Source organism: Lissotriton helveticus, chromosome 3_1 (assembly GCF_964261635.1).
Source record: "Lissotriton helveticus chromosome 3_1, aLisHel1.1, whole genome shotgun sequence".
Classification (NCBI taxonomy): domain Eukaryota; kingdom Metazoa; phylum Chordata; class Amphibia; order Caudata; family Salamandridae; genus Lissotriton; species Lissotriton helveticus.
Window position 1 is genome coordinate 763643867 of NC_136061.1, and position 20253 is coordinate 763664119.

Consider the following 20253-nt stretch of genomic DNA (forward strand, 5'->3'; position numbering starts at 1 on the left):
CCTTCAACAAAGCTTTTGAGGCTTTGCATACCAGACAGCTTGTTTCGAAAGACTTATTGGTGGCTTACAGTGGATTTAAGGTATGCCCATTGTTTGCTATTAGTTGGCTTTGTCACTTTTTTTGCTCGATTCTTATGCGATGGTTCACCTTGTCCATTGTGCATCTATCTCTTCCCTGGAGCATAGCTACTTTAAGTCCTTTCATTGCTCATTTTTAGGGTACTATTGTTTACCCCACCCGCACACTTGCTGTTCTCTCTCGCCCTTGCCCTTCTCTCCCCCAATTTTGCTCTCACTTATGTGCTTCTTCCGCTCCACGTTGTTCTCTCTCGTCTGTGTGCTTTTCTTCCCCTTCCCCCATGCTCCACGTTGTTTCTCCCCGTCCACATTGTTTTCTCCACTCTCTATATTGCTTTAGTCTCCCCCGCACCGTCCGTGTTGCTTCTCACCTACTTTTTTTTTTACTGACTTTTTTAATGTTATCCATTGTTCAATAAAAAAAGGAGAAAAAAAACACCCATATTATGTTGTAGACGTGCACATGTGACTCCGCACATCTACAAAACTACGCTGCAGCCCCTGCTTAGCGCCTCTCCTCCCTTGGGTATACTGTACAGCATCGCCAATAATTGTCAAAGCCAATTGGTACAAAGGTGAAACCTGTTATCTTTGCTAATGCTTGTTTTAGTGGTTGTAACAGTCCCCTAGCCCTCCAGTGGAAACAAAAGTGATCCTGCCATACTGATGTGTTAATTAGTCCACTGTCGGCCACCAGTATGGAGTTTTGTGCTCCTAGCAAAGCAAGACTAGGACTTGACCTCCCCTTTTTTGGGGAGTTAAGACTGTGAATATTCACTGCCTGGATGTAAATATAGTAAAACTATCACATTTTGCTGTTAAATTTAATTCATACCAAACGTTCTAGTTAGAATGAACACTTTTAGACTTAACCTTTAGTACAACATGATGTTAATCACTTTATTTCCAGCGTAGGTTTTACGTAGTTTAACATGCATACATGTTGTAAGGCTGAAGTTATTAGTGGTTCTGTTTTATTTTAAATGGAGAAAAACTATTAGTTAAGTAGTTAGTTAACTGTGTAAAAATACTTCTTCATCCACAATTTGTAGAGCTAAAGCTTCAGATAATGCCATATTATTACATGAATCTCACAATTCTGTGGGTACAATAAAACGGGCTTGAGGTCCGCTCACAGACTGTTCACTAAGGCGTGCCAGTTGTAGATTTTTTTCAATGCCTGGCTGGGTATGTGTATACTTCGATTGACATATGAATAGTACCCCAGTCTTGGCTCACAGCAGTACACTGTCTCGCCCTCATTAAAGCCATTTTGGAAACATCAGTGGAGCAGCCTTTCCTCTCACAAAAAGGATGCATGCTATATAGCAGTCACATAGGAACGTCAGTTATCTATCTTATACACACTATGATAGATTCAGTGAACCTTATGACTTGTAGTCCCGTGTTCAGATTGTTCCGTTCATCTACTTCATGGAGCAGAGAACTCAACTTGCAATCTTTGACATCAAGAGGACGTCTGTCCATTCCTTCGTCACACACACACACAGTTGAAGATCTTCGTTGTTTTTCCTAACAGTCAATCAAAACTCTGGTCAGACTCCCTTTTCCTATCCCAAATGAGTCACCTTATTATAACTAGGGAGCTACTCTATGCAATGTGCCAGTACGCACACAGCCTGGAAACTTCAGGCCTTGTTTACATCCATAAAGTCTTTTGTGTGTTGGGGTAGGAAAGGGCAAGGGTTGCTTGTTGTTATGGGCATAGGCCCTCAAGGCCAGTGCTTGACTTCCTCTTATGTTTGGGCTTCCTCTGGAGTATGGCTCAAGAACTGTTTACTTGCTCAGTGTCCTTCCACAGCTTGCACTTTTGGAACTACTTATTTTTAGGTTTCGTCCTGGCGTTGCAACTGCGTAGCAGTTGCTCCGCCCAGGGCGAAATCTCATGATCCTACATATGGGCTTTGGTCCTGCCTCTGTCTCCCATTGGCTAGCTCCATAAATGGAGGCTAGCCATTGGGAGACAGAGGCTGTCAATCACGCTTTCCCGTGAAAACGCGATTCGGGGACGTTTCTCGGTCTTTTTTTAAGTCCCGCCCCTTTGTCCTGGGCCGCGCTGTCATTGGCTGCCGGCCCGGGACACCCTGTGACGTCATTCCCCGGGCCGCGCTGTGATTGGCTGGCCGGCCCGGGACCTGACTTGTTTTTAATGGTAGCTGCGTGTTTATTTTTGCATCTCGGGCGACTGCTTGTTTTAGACGGTGAGTGGACAGTGTTAATTTCCAACAATGCTTTCCTGCACATTGAGAGTGCATGTAACCCTGCTTCGGCACCCCTCATTGACTTGTGTTACTGGCCGGTGCCTCTCTTGCGGATCTTATGAGCCTCTTATCCGTGCACCTCCCGCCCCTCTGCACCCCACCAAAATCTCTCATTTGCACAACCTGCGCTCTTCTTGAGCAAATCCTGACCGGAGCACGGTTGTCTGTCTCTTCTGCTGTCTTGCACCACTTCTCGTATGTCTCTTCTCCACCCTTCTTGGCCGTTTTCTGCGACACCCCTCTGCTCCTCGTCTCTCACGTGCCCCTCCCCGTCGCGTGTCTCATGTTCCCCTCCTGCGCATCTCTTTCCCCTCTGCGCCTTTCTCATTTCTCCGGTTACCAGTGCTCCTCCTGCCTTCGATACTCTCATGGGCCCATCCTGTCTCGCCTGGGCTCTCCTGCACCGCTGCTGGTCTCTCTCCCGTATCCCTCCGCAGCATCTCATGTGCGCCTCTCCTGCGCTTCCCATGCTCCTCTGCGTCCCTCTAAGATCTATCGTTTGCCTGTCCCGAGCCCATACTGGTCATAAACAGCCCCGATATTCTCCATGGCCCATCGTATGTCTCTTTTGCGCCCTCCTGTAGTACGTCTGCGTCTCTTCGGCGCCTCTCTTGCGCCCTTGCTGTCATCTCCTGTCTTATTGCACTTCCACTGTAGAACACGCAGTGCGCATCTCTGGCACCCCTAGTATCTCCAGCGCCCCCTTCTATCCTCTTCTCCTCTTGCATCCCTCCTGCCATCCTCCAGTGCCCCCACAGGAACCCCCCAGTGCCCCTTGGGACCCCGCCTCAGTGCCCCTACATTTCTTCGCTTCTCCTCTTACCTTTCTCCGCCTCCACTTCTTTTGCGCCCGCAGGCGCACCTCCGAGCTCTTTATTGATCCTGCAACCACGGATAAGAATTGTGAAACATACCCCGGATGTATACATCTACAATGAAACCCAGATCTTGCTTGGTCGAACACCAGCCGAGTTTCCAGTTGCGCTTTTCTTTACACTTCTGGATAAGCAGGCGCCATACTTGCTATTCTATAGACAAGAGAGTGCCCCCTGGTTCATCTGTCATAGACCCTTTAGTATAGGAACGGGGAGGTATCCACCAGGAAACACCCCAGCCTATGCCACCGAGGGGGCAGACAGAGACTGCCGGTCCCTGTTGGCACGTGCTGCCCTCTGCGAGCCCAAGTGTGTTGGGTAATACAGCTGTGTATCTGCGCTCTACGAGTAGTGCATTCGGTTGGGGGCGGGGGGTTGATTCATGTCTGTCCCGAGACTCCCGAACAACACCAAGGATAGCCCCACACTACCCGCAACCCCCCCCGCGTTTTCCGTCTCATGCCCCCTACTTAGGATCCACTTTTTAGACGGAGCGGTGCCAGCCTGGCAAAGGGTACAGCGGTTCCCAATTTGCGTTTTAAAGTTCAAGAGGCAGACAGCTCCTCCCAGGCCCAGCGGAGGTTGGCCACACTGGATTCTCAGGCTCTCGAACTACAGGGTTTGCATAACCCGCTCTACTCCACTAGGCAGCACGTACTCTCTTACCAGCTTCGGGATAAAGAAATCAGGAACTTTCCAAAATAAGTGAAATAGAATACATTTATGTTGATAGTGGACATTGTTTCTTTTTTTAGAGCTTAAAGAAGTTTTCCGGCACATTAGTGCCCATTGTTTACCTAACATGTACACATCGGCATTTGTTTGTTTTTGAGCTCGTGATGTTCTCAGGATCACGCAATGTGTAGAAGTGGGGGAACCGAGATTGTAGCTTTTCTATCACTTGGGTTAAAGTTCCGATTCAACAATATTACACAGTTCGACATCATGGAGATCACGTGACTGTCGCCACTCTGAGCAGTCGATGGTGTCCGGATTATTTTGAGCACATCGCGATGAGCCCTCTTCCCTTGTAACATGGGATGCCGAGGCGCTGGGTGGTGGTGTCACTCTGTCTCTGTCTACCTCCCGAAGCCTGAAACATTGTTTTCTTCAACAGTCCAGACACACAGAATGTCAGAAATGAAACACATCCTAACTACACCTCAACAACCAGCGACAACCTGACACATACGGTTCTATGCCAGGTGGGGTCACACACCTTCCCTTCTTGTATTTTAGTACTTATGGTGCTATTTTTTGGCAAACAAATGAAAAACGAAAGTCCCAGTATTAAAAAAAAATAGAACTGGATGTCGTTTCTCGCTACCGTGTGTCACGTTGGTATCCCTTCCAGTGTCTGTACTTCGATCAAACAGCCCCAGTAGTTACAGAAGGCTGTGCCAAGTAACCAAAGGCTGTGGCCCACAGGGCCAGGGATATCAGACGCTGCCGAGTGAGCGACATTAGCATACGCCCATCACTCCCGTAGCACACTACAGCTCGCACCCCTCTCCCCAAGCGCTGCTTTTACATTCCCGTTTAATTGCCTCTGACTTTACGCGCTATCGTGGGCCACATTCTGCAAATCCTTGTCATTGATACTAAAAAGGGGCAAAGCAGAGCACGGCGCTGCTGTTTAATTGTATACCTGGGTACTCGCATGTGTGACAGGAGTTGTTGGTGTGGGTTTCTATTTGTGTGTCTGCGTGCGTGCGTGGCTGGTGTCTGTTTGTGGGGGTCGGTGGATGAGGATGAGGGGCACTCTCGGGGGCGAGGAGCCTGGATGCGAGTTGGTGTTCGTGTGTGTCTTGGCAAAATAATTGGTGTCCAGCATTGGTACAGGAAGGCTGAAGTCATGGCTGCTTTTCAGGGTATCCGGATTTTAGACATTTGCATGAATTATCTACATTCTCAGTGGTTATCCTGTAAATCGGAGTTGTCCAGTGGTTGCAGTAGCAGTTGATTAACATAATTCTGTGGGCTTCCATTAACCCTGGATTGTGGTGCGACACAGTAGGCAACACAGGCCAGTGTCCTTGTATGCAAAGACAAACCCTTTGGCTTCAAAATTAACATTAGTTGCTAAGTGTGCACTCGCACTGAAACCATTTTGGATCTCAGCTCTGCATTGGTTAGGCATTCTCACCTCCCAGCGCGGCTCCTATGCTTATTGAAATACGGAGCTAATCACTTGACTGCCTCTTCCAACTTAGGCACCTAAGTGATTTTCGCCAAATTTGTCGATTAACACAACAATTACTATCGATTTGCTCATAAACTATCAGTTTATGTGCCGTTGCGCACCGTTGGGTGGGTTTTGACCATAATGAGTGGGAAGGGGTCTTTACCTAGTGGCAGCATCTCTCAGCAGACGAGTGTTCGCCTCGCACGACATTCTCCGCAGGAGAGCAGGCTGCTGTCTAGGACCTTTGCTGTAGTTCATCTCGGTCATTCATTACGGTGCGCAGGGCTTTAAGTGGGATGGAAAAAGTGAGAAGCATGAAAGGAACGGTGCCTATTTAATTAAGGATATGACTTAAACATGCACACTAACGTTTGCGTAGATAGCCACCCTAACCACGCGTTTGCATTGAACAACTGCAGCCGGTATACGTGACCTTTGCTCAGTGCCTTTGCAGAGAGGCCAAGGATTGGATGAACACCTAACCTTTGCGAGAGATTAAGCTATTGGCAATGTAATGACAATGCCATTTATTTATGAGTCTTCAAAACCAACACATAAATACAAATTTTGTCATTTACAATGCCAATAGCTCTAACTTCTCCAAGGGTGAAACTGTTGCATTGTAAATGCTTGTTCTTATTATGGAAGCACTCTATAAGAGTACATGTTGCTTGCTCCCTCTCGCCCTCCTCCTTTAGTCCAATGTGTTTCTTGCCCCCTTCTGGCTGTCTGTGTTGGCCTCGCCTCCTCTCGCATGTTGTTGCTTGTCCCGCCCCCTCCTGCATTGTTGCTTGCCCTGCTCTTTGCCCTGCTCTTTCTACCTTGTGTTGCTTCTGACCCCCTGATTTCCCTGGCACACCTCCCCCAATGTTTGTGGCTTGTTCCATCCTACCTGCTTTGCTTGTCCCGGATCCCCTGCTACAAATAAGTGCTAGGACATGCCCAATGCGGGCTTTGTCATTGCATTTTTTTTTACCTAACATTCAGCCATGCAGTATAACATGGCTAAAAGACATTAACTAAGACAATAGGCCTTGCATATGTTAGACCTATTGGCTTTTCCAATGCTTGTTCTCTACTAATTTTTCCTAAAAAGAAGAGACCTAAAACTGCTTACATGCATTAGTAACATGCATTGAATATGGCCTTTGTTATTGCAGAACATTTGTTACACTGAAAGCTAGAGGCATCATTGACTATGCTGTGTCACAATGACAAGAGTGCAAAACCTCAGGCATACCTCGCGTTGTTAAATTTATGATTTGTAATGGCTTCTTATTCCTTGCTCTCGAATAAAGTTTGCTTTTACAGACCTGGCCTGCGTGACCTCCTGTGCAAGGAGACGCGCTGTGTGTGCATTTATTGAAAGTTGTAAAAATTAATTGAGTTGCCTGGGGAACTGGTTGGAGCCACCTCCAAAGAAAATTTGGGCACTGGAACCTAGTTCTGCAAAATAATTGATGTCTCAAACAAGATGATTTGTTTCTCAATACATTTTGCTCCCTTTCTCTTTGCCCAGACACACTAGCTCTGTAGCCTGATTTTTTTTCTTCTCATGAATTGTATTTCGATCATGGGGCAAAACCAACAACCTAACACTGCCATAGGGGTAATTTAACGTTTTGTTTGTTTGTCTTCTAGTTTAGAGGGAATAGTCCCTCTGTTCTATTTCCCATCTTGGCCTGGTATGGAGGAAGTTGTAGCAAGTTTAGATGGTGCTAGTGTGCAAGATGGTTCTGGTGATACCTTAGGATTGTCTGCAAAAGCACCTCTTAGAATGTAATTTCCGAGAGACTGTCTGAAAGCCATTCTTTGTGTCTCAGGCCAAATTCACACATCCTAAGTTACAGAACGCTGTTATTAAATGAGACCCTCATAGGTTCTGCCTCTGCTTATTTCCTACTGTTGGCAGCTCCAACTCGGTTTGGGAATTAAATGTTTGCCTCCCTCCTTCAAACCAATGGTTTTCTCTCTTTCTTTCCACAAGTAAACCAACCCATAAACATCTGAACTATCAATTAAAATTCTTCAGAACCTGATGCATTTTTCAAACCTACAATACAATAGAATTTGTAAAGCGTGCAGCTGCTGCTGTAGAAGCGGCCTGGCACTAGCGGCCTCATTGCTTAGTAGACTAAGTCTATTCACACCCCCAAATAGAAAGTCTACCCATCAAATAAAAGTCTTCAGTAGTTTACCAAAAACTGGCTCAGAAGGAGCGAAACGTTACAAATTGTTATCCATTTGCAAGTTCATATGGTCTGTTTGGTTACTTTTAACTAAAGCAGACATGCTTCAGATTGTTCAGTTGCTCACTGGATAATCTAAAACAGTTTTGTGGTATTCATTTCCTGGGTTCACTTCTCTTGAGGGCACACATGAATGAACAGTCCTTGCCAATTCAGCACATTTGGCCTTCTGTTATGTTCTGTTGAGAAGGAATCTGTACTTCTTAGTTTAATAGACAATGCTATGGTGGTTACGGAGAGTCCTTAGTCTTCAAACTAGATGATTCCTCTTGGTGGGGCTTGTTTGTGTGTTCAGGGAGGAAAGATACAAGTACCACTCCTGATTTTGGGGTGTAAGACATTGCTGATACAGAAGCTAGCTGTGCTTTAGCATTTAACAGGAATGCTAAAACACAGGTGGTCCCTGGAGGAGGCTCATGTACAGCACACAGCCTCACCACTTGGAGCAGATGGCACTGGCCCAGTCATCAAGCCTGTTGCACCTTCTTACTGCATCACAAAGGTCAGTAATGCTCAATGTGCAAGGGCTGCTTCTCAAATGAGTCAGTGGTGCTGTGCAATTGGCCTGGAAAGCCTGCTGTATTATGTGTCACCCGAGATTCATAGGTTCAATGATGCTTGTGAGAAAGGAAGGCAACTTGAATTTGATAACGTGGGTGACGTTTAAGAAGGTAATTTCAGTTGATTATCCCTATTTATATAAATTGTGTAGGTGTTGCAAAAGAGAAAAACAAACATGTTTCCAATTACTTAAATAATGACACTTTTTTTAAATGTAATTTAGCTTTTTCTCAGAAAATGTAGACTGCTGGTCTATTTGTGACAGTTTGTATGTGTTCAGCTTTTTCTAACCTTGTTACCTTTGTATTTGCAGTGCTCGGGGCTAGGAGCTTCATTTTGTTATATGCTTTCATATTTGGTTGGAAGACCAGTCGTGTACAAATATTTTACAGAAAGAGCAATGAAATGGTCACAGCAGGTAATATTTAAAAAAAGTAAAAAAACTTTAACCTGTGTGTTCTAACTTATATTCTATGGTAATGATGTATTTGCTAATGTGAAAGTGTTCCTTCATTTGTTGAACAGTATTATAACTGTTTGGGATTCTTATTGGCTTTGAAAATGAGAAGAGAGCTTTAGTAATTGGGGAGTTTTTTTAATTTCCAAATTACATGTTAGAAGTACATTGCTTATTACATAGCCCAATCGAACTTGAGCATTTCAAATCTAAGCCTCCAGTCATTTAACAAAGTAATGGTTTTCTCCCACATGAACTGTCATGTCTCTGCAGACCCATTGCTTTGCCTTGCAAGCGCCATTGCATCATGCTGCACAGTATTGCTACACTTCTGTTTATTTTGCACGAGTGAGAAGCGACCACAGAAACCGAAAGCTCCCTATGTTTTGTGTTTCTTATCGAAATCTTAAGTACCCTACACTATGTTTTTTCTCTGGGTAAGCAGCTTTGGAGCAAGGAGGCTAGAGTGGTCTTCTCCCTGTGTCTTTCTTGCATGCTCACCGCAAAATACTATCTGGTTGCCTTTCATTCCTTGTCTACAAAAACAGTACTTAGAAAAGGGCCATCTGCTTGTATTAAACACTAAATTTAAAAAGTTACACTGGTTTGTGTGCTTTTGTCATATCTCCAAAAATAGTTTTGTAGCGCTAATTGTCTAAGTGTTTGCTACTGGTGACTGGCTTATGCTTGCACAAAACGTTACCACAGCAAAACCATATTCGTAATATCAAGTTATGTTTATTTGTTTCAGCTAAAACAAGCAGTACAAGTGAGACATGACATTTTAAAGTTGGGTTTAAAAAGAGATAATGAAAGAGGATTTCAAGATAATTTGATCTGGAAAAGATAGATCCAAAATCTCTAAATTAAACCTGGTGATAATATATAAAAACAACATGTTTATAATAAGTTAAGGATTCGTGGTTAGAACCTTAAGGAGACCCAGACCTAGTGAGTTTCCAAACCAAAAAGTGTATGCGACCACTAGCTTACAGAAGGTGTCCCCGTCGTTTCGGTTGCATAGCTTTAATACATCCCTGCAGCGCCTTATTTTGTAGGTTTTAGGTTTAAATCTTTTTATTATCATTATTATTATGGAGCAACACAAATAAAGGGCGCAATACCATCGGGCCACGCAGGGCTCGGCAGATTCAATATGAAATGCTTTAAGGTATGTGGGCTCCAACGAAAAACTAAGTTCCCGCCTCCCGCCTAAATAGAACAAGCATCTGCAATGCAATAGGTCTTGCATTATTAAAGTTTGAGCTATTTGCATTGCTAAATAATGCAACACCAATAGCTCAAACTTTAATAATGCGAGACCTATTGCATTACAAAGGCTTGTTTGTTTTCTCATGGCGCCCACGAGATGAAGTGCATTAGTGTACGTTGGTTTCTTAAAGGGAGAGGATGTGGCTTAATGTCCAGAGCTGCCAACTTTGGAGCTGGGGAACCAGTTACGAGTCTCTGCATCAGCTCCACATCCTGTGATTCTGGGCAAATCACGTCATCTCTCTGTGCCTACCAAAAATGAATTTGTCACTGTGCAATGTAACTGGTGCTCCAATATCTTCTGGTCTTGTTCACGCTATATAATCTGGAAAAAAAGAAAAAAAAGCTATGCCTGATGCATGCATGTTTGCGTACTCGGTTTTTGCCTGGGGTAAATTTTATATTCTGGCATGTCCATTACACTTGTTTGCACTGTGTCCCCCACCCGTCCCCGTCCCCTCGCAGGTAAGCCTCAACTGGCATCCCCCGCCTCGGCAGAAGTTTTCTAAGTGGGGCGCCGCACGAAAGGGTGTCAATATTGTAGTGCGAGTGTATATGTTTTAACATCTCCCACTGTAATATACATGTATCCTAGCGCTATGAAGTTGCTTCCATGGGTCACAATGGCACTATACGAAGCAAAAGAATACTTGAATATCGAAATAACGCTTTAAAGGTGCTATGTCCTATTGATGGATATTTCTTGACAACCCCCCACCCCGTCAGAAGCAATCCCACTGTCCACATTTCCAGGTTGATAATGGGCAAAACTCCTTGTAAGCAAACATTCCCATGGAGTCAGTGAACAATGTACCACCCACTTGCGAACGTCTGAAAAAACACTTTCCGGTGACTCCCCCACCTATCTCCCCCCCCCCCCCCCCCCACCTCCCCCAAAATGTGATGGGAGCATGATTTAAACGAGTGATGCGCCCGGCGCGGCGCACCACTGCGAGCGATCTGGTTTCAATTTTCGCGCCCATGTCTGGGCAAGATAATTGAAAACGGATGACGGCGTGCGGGTAACAGACACCAATAGGCCATGGGTGGAGCAACGTGACCGCCTTTGGCCTATTGGTGCTGTCTTTCGAAAAAATACGCCTGCAAACGCCAGTACTGTGGCTCGAAAGGAATCGCACACACACAAGCGTGTGCGATTCAAGGGTCCGTTTTGGATCGCTCCACAAAAGGGATCTCGCCCCTTGCGAGCACTGCTGCGCCGTGTAACGCAGGGTGCGAGCCCTAAAAAGGAGAAGAAACTAACGAAAGAACAAAGAAAGAAAATAAAATCACTCTTCCCTCCCCCAAAAGTTGTTGTCCTTGAGTGGCTTATTCTAGAAAGGCTAAGATGCATCATGTGTGGGTGTCCGGAGTGGTAAGGTGCAAGAGGCGTAGATATTTGGGGCAATATAGTTCCCTGAATTCTGGGGCTAATAGGGCCAGAAAGGGTTGCCAAAGGTCGCTAAAGGAAGAGCCCTTGCCGGCCAGGGTGAGAGAGATCTTCTCCATGCCCAGCACGTGCCACAGACGCTGGTACCACCCGTGTGTGTGGGAACCCAGGTAGATTTCCAATGTATGAGTATATTCTGGGTTGCTGTGCCAAGGGTGATGGCTATCTGTTTCCCTTTCCTGGATTTCAGAGGGTATGTTAGCGGGTTTGGGACTCCTAACAACACGTATTCAGGGAACCTGGGGAGTTCAGTGTCTAAGTGCTCATCGATCTCGTCAAGGACGTGTGTCCAGTGCCTAGGAGGTGTACCAACGAGCCCCTCTGTCAACAGCCCCTCCAGCAATCGGGACTGTGTGTAAGGTCAGCCTGGTGTAATCTCTCTGGGGTGTAGTACCAGTGGTATACGAGTTTAGTAAAGGTTTCGGTCAGGCCTACATGTGTAGCTGTGTGGCATGCCCTGTAATATGTGCCATCCCATTCCTGGGTGGTAAGGTCCCTCCCCAAGTCTCTCTCCCAATGTGCCCGACCGGCGTGATAAGTGTGAGTGAATCTGGACAAGAGCAGTTTGTAAAGGTCTGAGATCAGCTTCTTGTCTGAGGGGCGCGTAATGAGCCATTGTTCATATTGCGTAAGGAGCCGCGATGCCTGCGCCCGGTTATCGGGATGCATGGCCCCGTGTCGGACCTGCAGGTAGTGCATGCGTTCCAATTCAGGGGGAGCTAAGGTTGGCTCGGAGTTGCGAAAAAGCAACGATTTCGCCTTTGTGGAATAGTTGACCTAAGATGCGACAACCCGCCTCTCTCCACAACGGGAGTGCCCGAGGGCCTACGCCAGGCCCAAAATCTGGGTTGTCCAATAGGGTGGTGAGCGGGGAGGGGAATGTGGTGAGGGCGTGCAGTATATTAGTCCGGTCCCAAACCTTAAGGATGGAACGCGTTACAAGAGAAGCGTACAAGTTGAGTGGGCAATGGGGTTTGGGCAAGAAGGGGACCTTCATTAGAGACGTGCCGGCGACAGCCCAATCCTGGAAAAGCCAGTGCTTCTCGGATCCGATCTACTCCACTCGACCAGGTACCGATGTTACGTGGCATTATAATAAAGCGCAAGGTCTGGGACACCGAGGCCTCTCACGTGTGGTGTGCGGAAGCTTACCAGTTGCTTCATTCTCGGCCTACGTTCCTGCCAGATGAAGGAGGAGAGGTCAGACTGGACTCTTTGTAGCCATCCAGTAGGGGGCGGGAGTGGCAGGGTTTGGAAAAGGTACAGGATCTTGGGGAGAGTGGTCAATTTAATGGCAACGATTAGCCCTAGCCACGATATTGGATAGTGTTTCCATTTCAGCAGCGCAGCACGAACGTGTGCCTGCAGGAGGGAGTACTTAATTTGTCTCATAGCCTGCAGAGTCGGGGCCAGCTGTATGCCCAGGTAGGGAACCGCCTCGTCTGACCAGTGGAGAGGGTATCTGGCCTGAAGGTCCGCCATGACATTCGGCGGCAGAGACCGATTCAGTGCCATGGATTTTGCTAAGTTGATCTTAAACCCGGAGGCTCTCCCAAAAGCCTCTAGCTCATCTAAGAAGCTCCCCAGGGAGGTCGTAGGGTTCGTGAGAGTGGCCAACACGTCATCCGCATAAAGGCTGTTAGTATGCGTTTCCCCTCCAAAGCGGATACCAGTGATCTGGGGGTGATCCCGGACTCTCTGAGCCAAGGGCTCCACGTATAGAGCAAAAAGCAGGGGCAATATAGGGCACCCCTGTCTAGTGCCTCTACGGATAGGGAATGGCGCAGAGGTATGGCCATTCACTGAGAGAGTTGCAGAGGGAGAGCGATAACAGTTCAGGATGTGCATCTGCATCTAGTCTCGAATGCGTATTGGTGTTTGTTCGAGATATGGCCAGTGGACACGGTCAAAAGCTTTCTCAGCATCCACTGTTAAGGGCATGTACTCTCTAGGGATGCGGGAAGCCTTTTCGATCAGGTACGTGACTCGCTTGGTGGTGTCGCTGTGGTATATACCCTGCTTGGTTCGGTCTACCAGCCTCTGCATATGAGGGCCTAGTCGGGTGGCTAGGATCCTGGTATATAGCTTCAGGTCAATGTTTAAGTGTGAAATAGGCCGGTAAGATCCACAGGATGTTTTATCTTTCCCAGGCTTTGGGATAACAACCACTGCAGCCTCTAGCATAGACGCAGGGATTGCTCCGGGCTCGGCAAAGGAGTTAAAGAGTCGGCTAAGCAAGGTGGCCAGTGTAGCACATAATTGCTTGTAGAAAGCTGCGGTGTAACGGTCGGGACCAGACGATTTACCTGTCGTCATAGAGCTGCATGTAAAACTCACATAATGTTTCGGCTATAGCTGCGTCTTCTGTGTAAAGTGTTCCTGAGCATCCCCTGATTTCCCGGTCCCCCCTCTCGTTGACTGACTTCCCGCAATTTGTGCGCATGTAGCCGTCCACACTTATCCCCTCCCACGTATAAGGAATGTCGCAAGTGCATCACAGCGTACTCTGCCCTATCATGATCTAGAGCGGCCAGTTGCGTCCTGGCCGCTGTTAATTGTCTCCAAGCCCACGGGGCCCTGGTGCGCTGGTGTAGCTGCCCCGATTCTCGTGTTTTAAGAGTCCATTCCACCCTCTTCCGCTTGCGTTCTACATTCAGCCGTAGATATAGCTATTACTTCACCCCTAATCACCGCCTTGAGGGCTTCCTACCCAGTGGAGACAGCTGTATCTGAGTTATCGTTGTGGTGCAACTATTCATCTAGTGCTCGCTGTAGTTGTGTGACCGTGACTGGTCGGTGTAGGAGGGTATCCCTGAATCGCCAGTGTCTAACCGAGGGGTGCGCCTGCCGGAAGGCTAAGGTGATTACCACGGGGGAATGGTCAGAAAGGGTCGCTACTGGTATGTCAGCTGAGAGCGTGATGTCTAGGATAGGTTTAGTGCCCAAAAAAATAATCTAATTTGGCGTAGGTTTTATGTGCGTTGATATAGAAGGAGAAGTTTCTTGTGCCGGGGTGGAAGTGTCGCCACATGTCTGAGTCCCAGGTCGTGTAATTTAGCGTGTCCGTTCAGAGAAAGGGCACCGACCTGGCTAGTGCGTTGCGCAGAGCAATCCAGGACATGATCAAATACTGAGTTGAGATCACCCCCAAGCAATATATGGCTGTCTGGAGTGGCCATCGTTTCTATCAATCCCTCTCCCAGGAAGCGCTCCTGGCAGTCATTGGGTGCGTAAATGGACCCTACTGTGAATGTGCGTCCGTCTGTAATGAATTGGTAGGTGAGGAGCCTGCCTTGTATTTCAGCCCCCCTTTGTGCCACCCTCCCTTGAAAGTTATTCGAAACCAATATGGCCACCCCAGCTTTCTTCGCAGGTCCAGAGTAATGAAATTGGGTTTGGAAGGAGCAGGACTGGAGTCTGTGACAATCCTTGGAGAGAAGATGTGTTTCCTGGAGGAGACAGATATCCGCCCCGTGCTTTCAAGAAATGTTATGCCGCCGGGAACGGTTCTCCAAGTCCTCCAGATGAGATTGCACATCCACTTGTTGTTCGTAAATGCCGAGTACCTCCTGCTGCCAGGCCGCCATTTCGGTGTCTCAGGAGTCGCTCTTCTCTTCTAGAGATGCCACTCTTTCCCCTTTGTCATCCACATCCTTGCGGACTTCTTTAAGCTCTGCTGTTAGATCGCGCTTTACAGTTTGGAGGTCCTCGTGCAGAGTGGCGAATAGCGATTCCAAAAAGGCCCGCTTCACCGGGGCCTCCGATAAGGCCTCCATCTGCGAAGTTGGGCTCGAGCGATCCGGGTCGACAGTGCTTTGGCGAACAGGTCCTTCAGCGCATTCTTTTCCCTGGTGGCAGACTTGTCCTTCCTACCCTGGCTAATGTCATGGTCGGGTCTCCTCCACTCCAGCTATGTCGGCCACTGGGAGAATGGAACCTGGTCTGTCCAAGCTTGTGTCCAGCTGGGCCAGTAGGTCGGGGCCCTTCCCCTCAGTCCACGGACCCAGAGAGCCGGCAGGAGTAGTCGCTAGCTGGAGACAAAAATGTCCCAGGGTAGCCAAGGAGGGTTTCTGAGGGCCATCCAGGTGTCTGCATTGTTGTGACCAGGCGGGAGCTCAGCGTGCTGGGGCATGAGTGGGAGGGAGGCGAAGGCGCTGTCTTGGAGAAGGTGCGGGCCAAATCTAAAGGAGGAGGTAGAGTGTCCAGCTGCTGCTAGGCTATTCGCGTTCTCCCCAGACGGGCCCGAAGCTACAATGCTGCGATGGGGCGGGCTCATGCCTCCCTGAGAGCCCACCGCGAAAGAGACTCCCGGATGATGGGCGCCAAGGTCCGCCGCAGCTGCGTCCCATGAGGGCAAAGGAAGGCGCAAAGCAGGGAGTCACCAGTCTCTAAATCCAGCCCACCCCAGGAGCCACAGGGAAACAGCACGGGATCACCTGGGAAGACCGCTGGCATGGGCCACAGGGGATGAGTTGACGTCGCGAAAGAGCTAGCGAGATGAGAGGCCCTCCAAGATGGCGCCCCGTGTGCAGTCTGTTCACCTCTCACTCCGCAGTAGATGGGCCGACCGGGAGCCAGGTGCAGGCGGGACCGGAGAGTCAGGGATCAAAAGGACTCTGGGGGGCGAGGGGGAGGGTCAGAGTCCTTGGGTACTGTGTGGTAGATGCTCAGCTAGGTGCGGGGAGATTGCAGGGCTCACGGTCTGGTCTCCGATGAGACATCCCGCCGCGTCGTGTCTCTGAAGGCCTCCCGTGGCACCGTCTCGTTCACCAGCGGCCTCACAGCTCACACGGGGAGCGCAGATGTCATTGAGGCTCACCAGGTCTGCCCCACAGGTCCGCAAGCTGGAGCGGAAGAAGCGCCAGAGCCTGTGCGGGTGTCGCAGGCGGGACAATTCACTCCCACAGTCGGAGTTCAGGGCCGCGATCCCGCTTCGCACAGCACGTCGATCGGCGTGTCCACCACCGCCGCGGCCCGAGGCGGGCCCAGCAGCCGTAGAAAACGTCGCTGGAACCCGGGAATCACCCGGTAGGTCTTCTGACAATCCTGGGTGCAAGAGGAATCCCAACTGCTGTTCCTTGTGCTAATTAAGGCCATAGGCTGGGGCTGAAAGTCGGTGGGTAGAGGAGCGAAGACAAAACACGTCTTAGCTCTCCGCCATCTTGGCCACGCCCATATTGTAGGTTTTAAAGAGTGGACGAGGACAAAGAAACTATTTCCTCGCCTGCAAGGAATTGGCACATACAAACGTAAAATGTAGCACGGTTTTCTTGGCCCCTAGCCTCACAATTGCAAAGATCCAAGCAGGACTTAATAGTCCGCCTTTTAGTATAAGCCAGAACTGGGAGAATTCCCTGTCTAACTCCTTTTTGGCTTCAGGATTAGACAGTCTGTATGTATGTTTCATGTGAGCTTAGGGCTTTAAAATTAAAATATTGCGATATGAGACTGCCTCCTTTTTTATAACACTTAGCCAGGGTCATGTATCAGTAATACCTAAGTATGTGCCAGCAATCACTTTTAGAGGGAAGGCTGTAGTAATCCTCTGCCATATCTGTTGGAAAAGCGAAGGGCAGCGCATGTATTCTGGCTCTTAATTAACTCTCTCGAAACGATTTGTTCTGCCCCAGTCAGTAAGTCTTTGTGGCAAATTCCTAATTAATCAAATGTTTTTCCTTGAGTTCAGGATCATGGTTATATATATATATATATATATATATATATATATATATATATATATATATTTTTTCAATTTAAAGAATGAGTTTTTATGAGCTGAAATAAGTTTTGATCCCTCTTAACAGACGGTGCGGTACCAGCTAATTGCTTGCCACCAATGTCTCATTTGCTCACATTGCTTACAAATAGATTAAATAAAGTGTGGAAAAGTACACAACCGTGCCTGGCCAGTTTCAATCTCAAATTTAGATATGCATCCCCCTCTTCAACCATCCCTCACTTTGGCTGTGTTTTCCAGTATAGTTGTTGAGGACAGCCAGGAACGTTTCAGGCAAACCTTGTTTTTTTTTTTAATTCGGCCTAAAGCAGCATTCAGTTCAGTCAAAAGCAGTTTTTATATCTACCAAGACCATATACAGAGGTGATTTTTATTGCTACATAAAGTGTACAATGTATAATAATCTCATTACTTGGTCTATCGCTCCCACTCCTTTCCAGATACCCGCTTGAAGACGGGATATAATCTTATTATCTTCAGCCTAATTCTGAATACAGGTAAAGAGCAGTTTACCATACATTATTCCAGAACCTTCTGGCAAAGAGATTGGGCGATAGTTTTCTGGGTCATTATGAGGGGCTTTTTTTTTTTTTTTTTTTTAAATATGTTTTTATTGCGAAAACATAGTAGAGGCACAAAGTACATAAACAAGAGGGCCGCTCAAAATAAGAGAATAGTAACATTATGTCGCAGGGAGCATACACAGCCAATTACAACCCACATCCCGGGGGCTGGGCGGCGTAAGAACAAAGCATACAATTCGCCTTTGTGCGCGAGAGATATGAACTTATCATTGTATTCGCTATTTTTATTACGTTGTTTACATATTTCAAAATGAACCAATTGAACAACAAACAAATACCCCATAAATTGCATCAGTAGCACAGAACCGAATATAGTAGGATATTTATGTGAGGGTTAGGAGAGGCACAGGCAGTGCAGTACTGCACAGGCTCACGGGAGACACAGTTATGTCTAGACATATATATAACAAGAAATAGTAGAGTGGCTATATAGGGCTCCTACACAAGACCCAGATCTCCCACAGTCACTCCCCCCCAGTACAATCAGAATCCGAATCGGCAGGGGAGAACAACTCCGCGCTTGTGGCATCAGAATCATCCTCCTGTAGTCCCTCCACACACAGCATCCTCCAAGCTAGTAAATCATCCTGTAGTTTCCCATCTCTGCGAGTGCGCTGCATGTGAGTCTCTTCCGCCAAGGTCCATTCTCTCGCATCTTTCAGCCATAGAGAGAACTCCGGCGCCCTTTGACCCATCCATGTAATAGCCACACGTCGCCGCGCCAGGACCAGCAAGAGTTGTAGGAATTTATAAGATAACTTTTTCTTTCTGGGCTTCGGCACCAGCGCCAAGAGACAGTGGAGGGGCTCTAAAAGACTTGTAATCCGTGTGGCCCGAGCAACATGGGCCACCACTTTCCGCCAAAAGTCTTGGACCGGGGGACAGCCCCACGCTAAGTGGAGGAAGCCCGCCCTCTGCGCCCCACATCTAGGGCAATTATGCCGTCTGTCCGCCGATATGCGATGCAGGGAGACAGGTGTCATATAGGTACGGTGGAGAAAATTGAAATGAATAAGTTTAAAACGTGCGTTGCAGGAGACTTTGCGGGTCAAAAGCCCGATCCGTCTCCGTTGGTCCGGCTCCAGTTCTACTCCCAAATCTGCCTCCCACGCCGCCCAAGACGGTGCCAGCGGGGGGGGCCGAGTCCCGGCGCATGGCCGAGTAAAGAACGGAGATCAAGCGCCTGCCTCTCCCACAGGATAAAATGATGTCTAGGGCGTTAGTAGTCGGAGGTGCCTCCGGGTATTGGGGCCACGTGATCCTGGCCTGGGCTCCGTAGTGGAGATACTGTCCCTCGTGGAGGGCAAAGGACTCCAAGGTGCGTTCAAAGGACACAAAAGAATCGTCCGGGTAGAGGTCCGCAAGAGTCTCGCATCCGCCAGATCGCCACTCCCTGAAGGACATACTCTCCTCCAAACGGAGTATCTGGGCCAAGATCCAAAGCGGGAGCTCTCTATGAAACGGCACCCGCTTTAACACTCTTTCAACGAACTGTTGCCAGATTTCAGCAGTGTGGCGGACCACGTAGGGTAGAGCGCCCTCAGCGCCTCGACCCTGCATCAGGGCCTCCTGTAGGGCCTTTTCATCAGCCGTACCAGCCAGTAACGCCAGTTCCCAATTCTCAGCGTCAGCGAACCACCAAGCTGCTGGGAGAAGCTGTGCCGCGTAGTAGTACAGGTCAAACCTTGGGGCCTCAAGGCCACCCTCGTCCCAACTCCGCATCACCGTACGTAAAGCCACTCTGCTGCGTCCACCCGCCCAGAGTAGGGAGGTAAGGAGCGAGTTCAAGGTCCGAAACACTCGGGCGGCAACGGACACAGGGTGTTCTGCAGGGTATAGAGGATCCTAGGGAGCATCACCATTTTGGCAATCGCCCCATTAGAGAAAGGGGAAGCGTGTTCCAAAAGGTAACAGACTTGTGGAGGGCTGAGAGTACTTTGTCGACATTATAGGCTAGCAGAGTCTCCTCTGACGTAGCCACCTGGATGCCAATGTATCTGAACGCCACTCGTTCACAGCGGAAACCCATATAGGGCAAGTCTGCGCCCGGGTCTGGAACACAGCCTGTCAGCGGGAAAACCAGGGATTTGGTGAGATTAACACGTAACCCAGAGGCTGCACCGAATCGGTCTAGGAGTCGCAATAAGACAGGTAGGGCCTCAGAGGGGGAGGTCAGATAAAAAAGCGCATCATCTGCGTAAAGGGAGACAATGTTAGCGGTCTCACCGACCACTATCCCCCACTGCCGCAGCTCCATGCGAGCGGCTATTGCCAGAGGTTCAATTGCAAGGGCAAACAGGAGAAGGGACAGGGGGCAACCCTGTCGGGTGCCTCTCTCCAATGTCCACTCCTCCGAGCGGGCTGAACCCAATCTCACCCTAGCTCTGGGCGCCCCGTAGAGTATCTTGATCCAATTGCAAAAACCAGGCCCAAATCCCATAGTTTTTAGCACCTGCATTAAGTATCCCCAGTGCACTGTGTCGAAGGCTTTAGCCAAATCAACTGAGACCAAGACTTAAGGAC

General features: G+C 48.3%; 1 protein-coding gene across 1 annotated transcript in view; it reads left to right on the forward strand.

Moving 5' to 3' along the window:
• TMEM41B (transmembrane protein 41B) overlaps positions 1-20253 on the forward strand; it is a 141827-nt gene that overhangs the window by 82402 nt on the left and 39172 nt on the right. The window contains exon 5 of the mRNA XM_078680965.1: positions 8544-8648. Coding sequence (XP_078537091.1) covers positions 8544-8648 — 105 coding nt within the window. The remainder of the gene's footprint in view (positions 1-8543; positions 8649-20253) is intronic.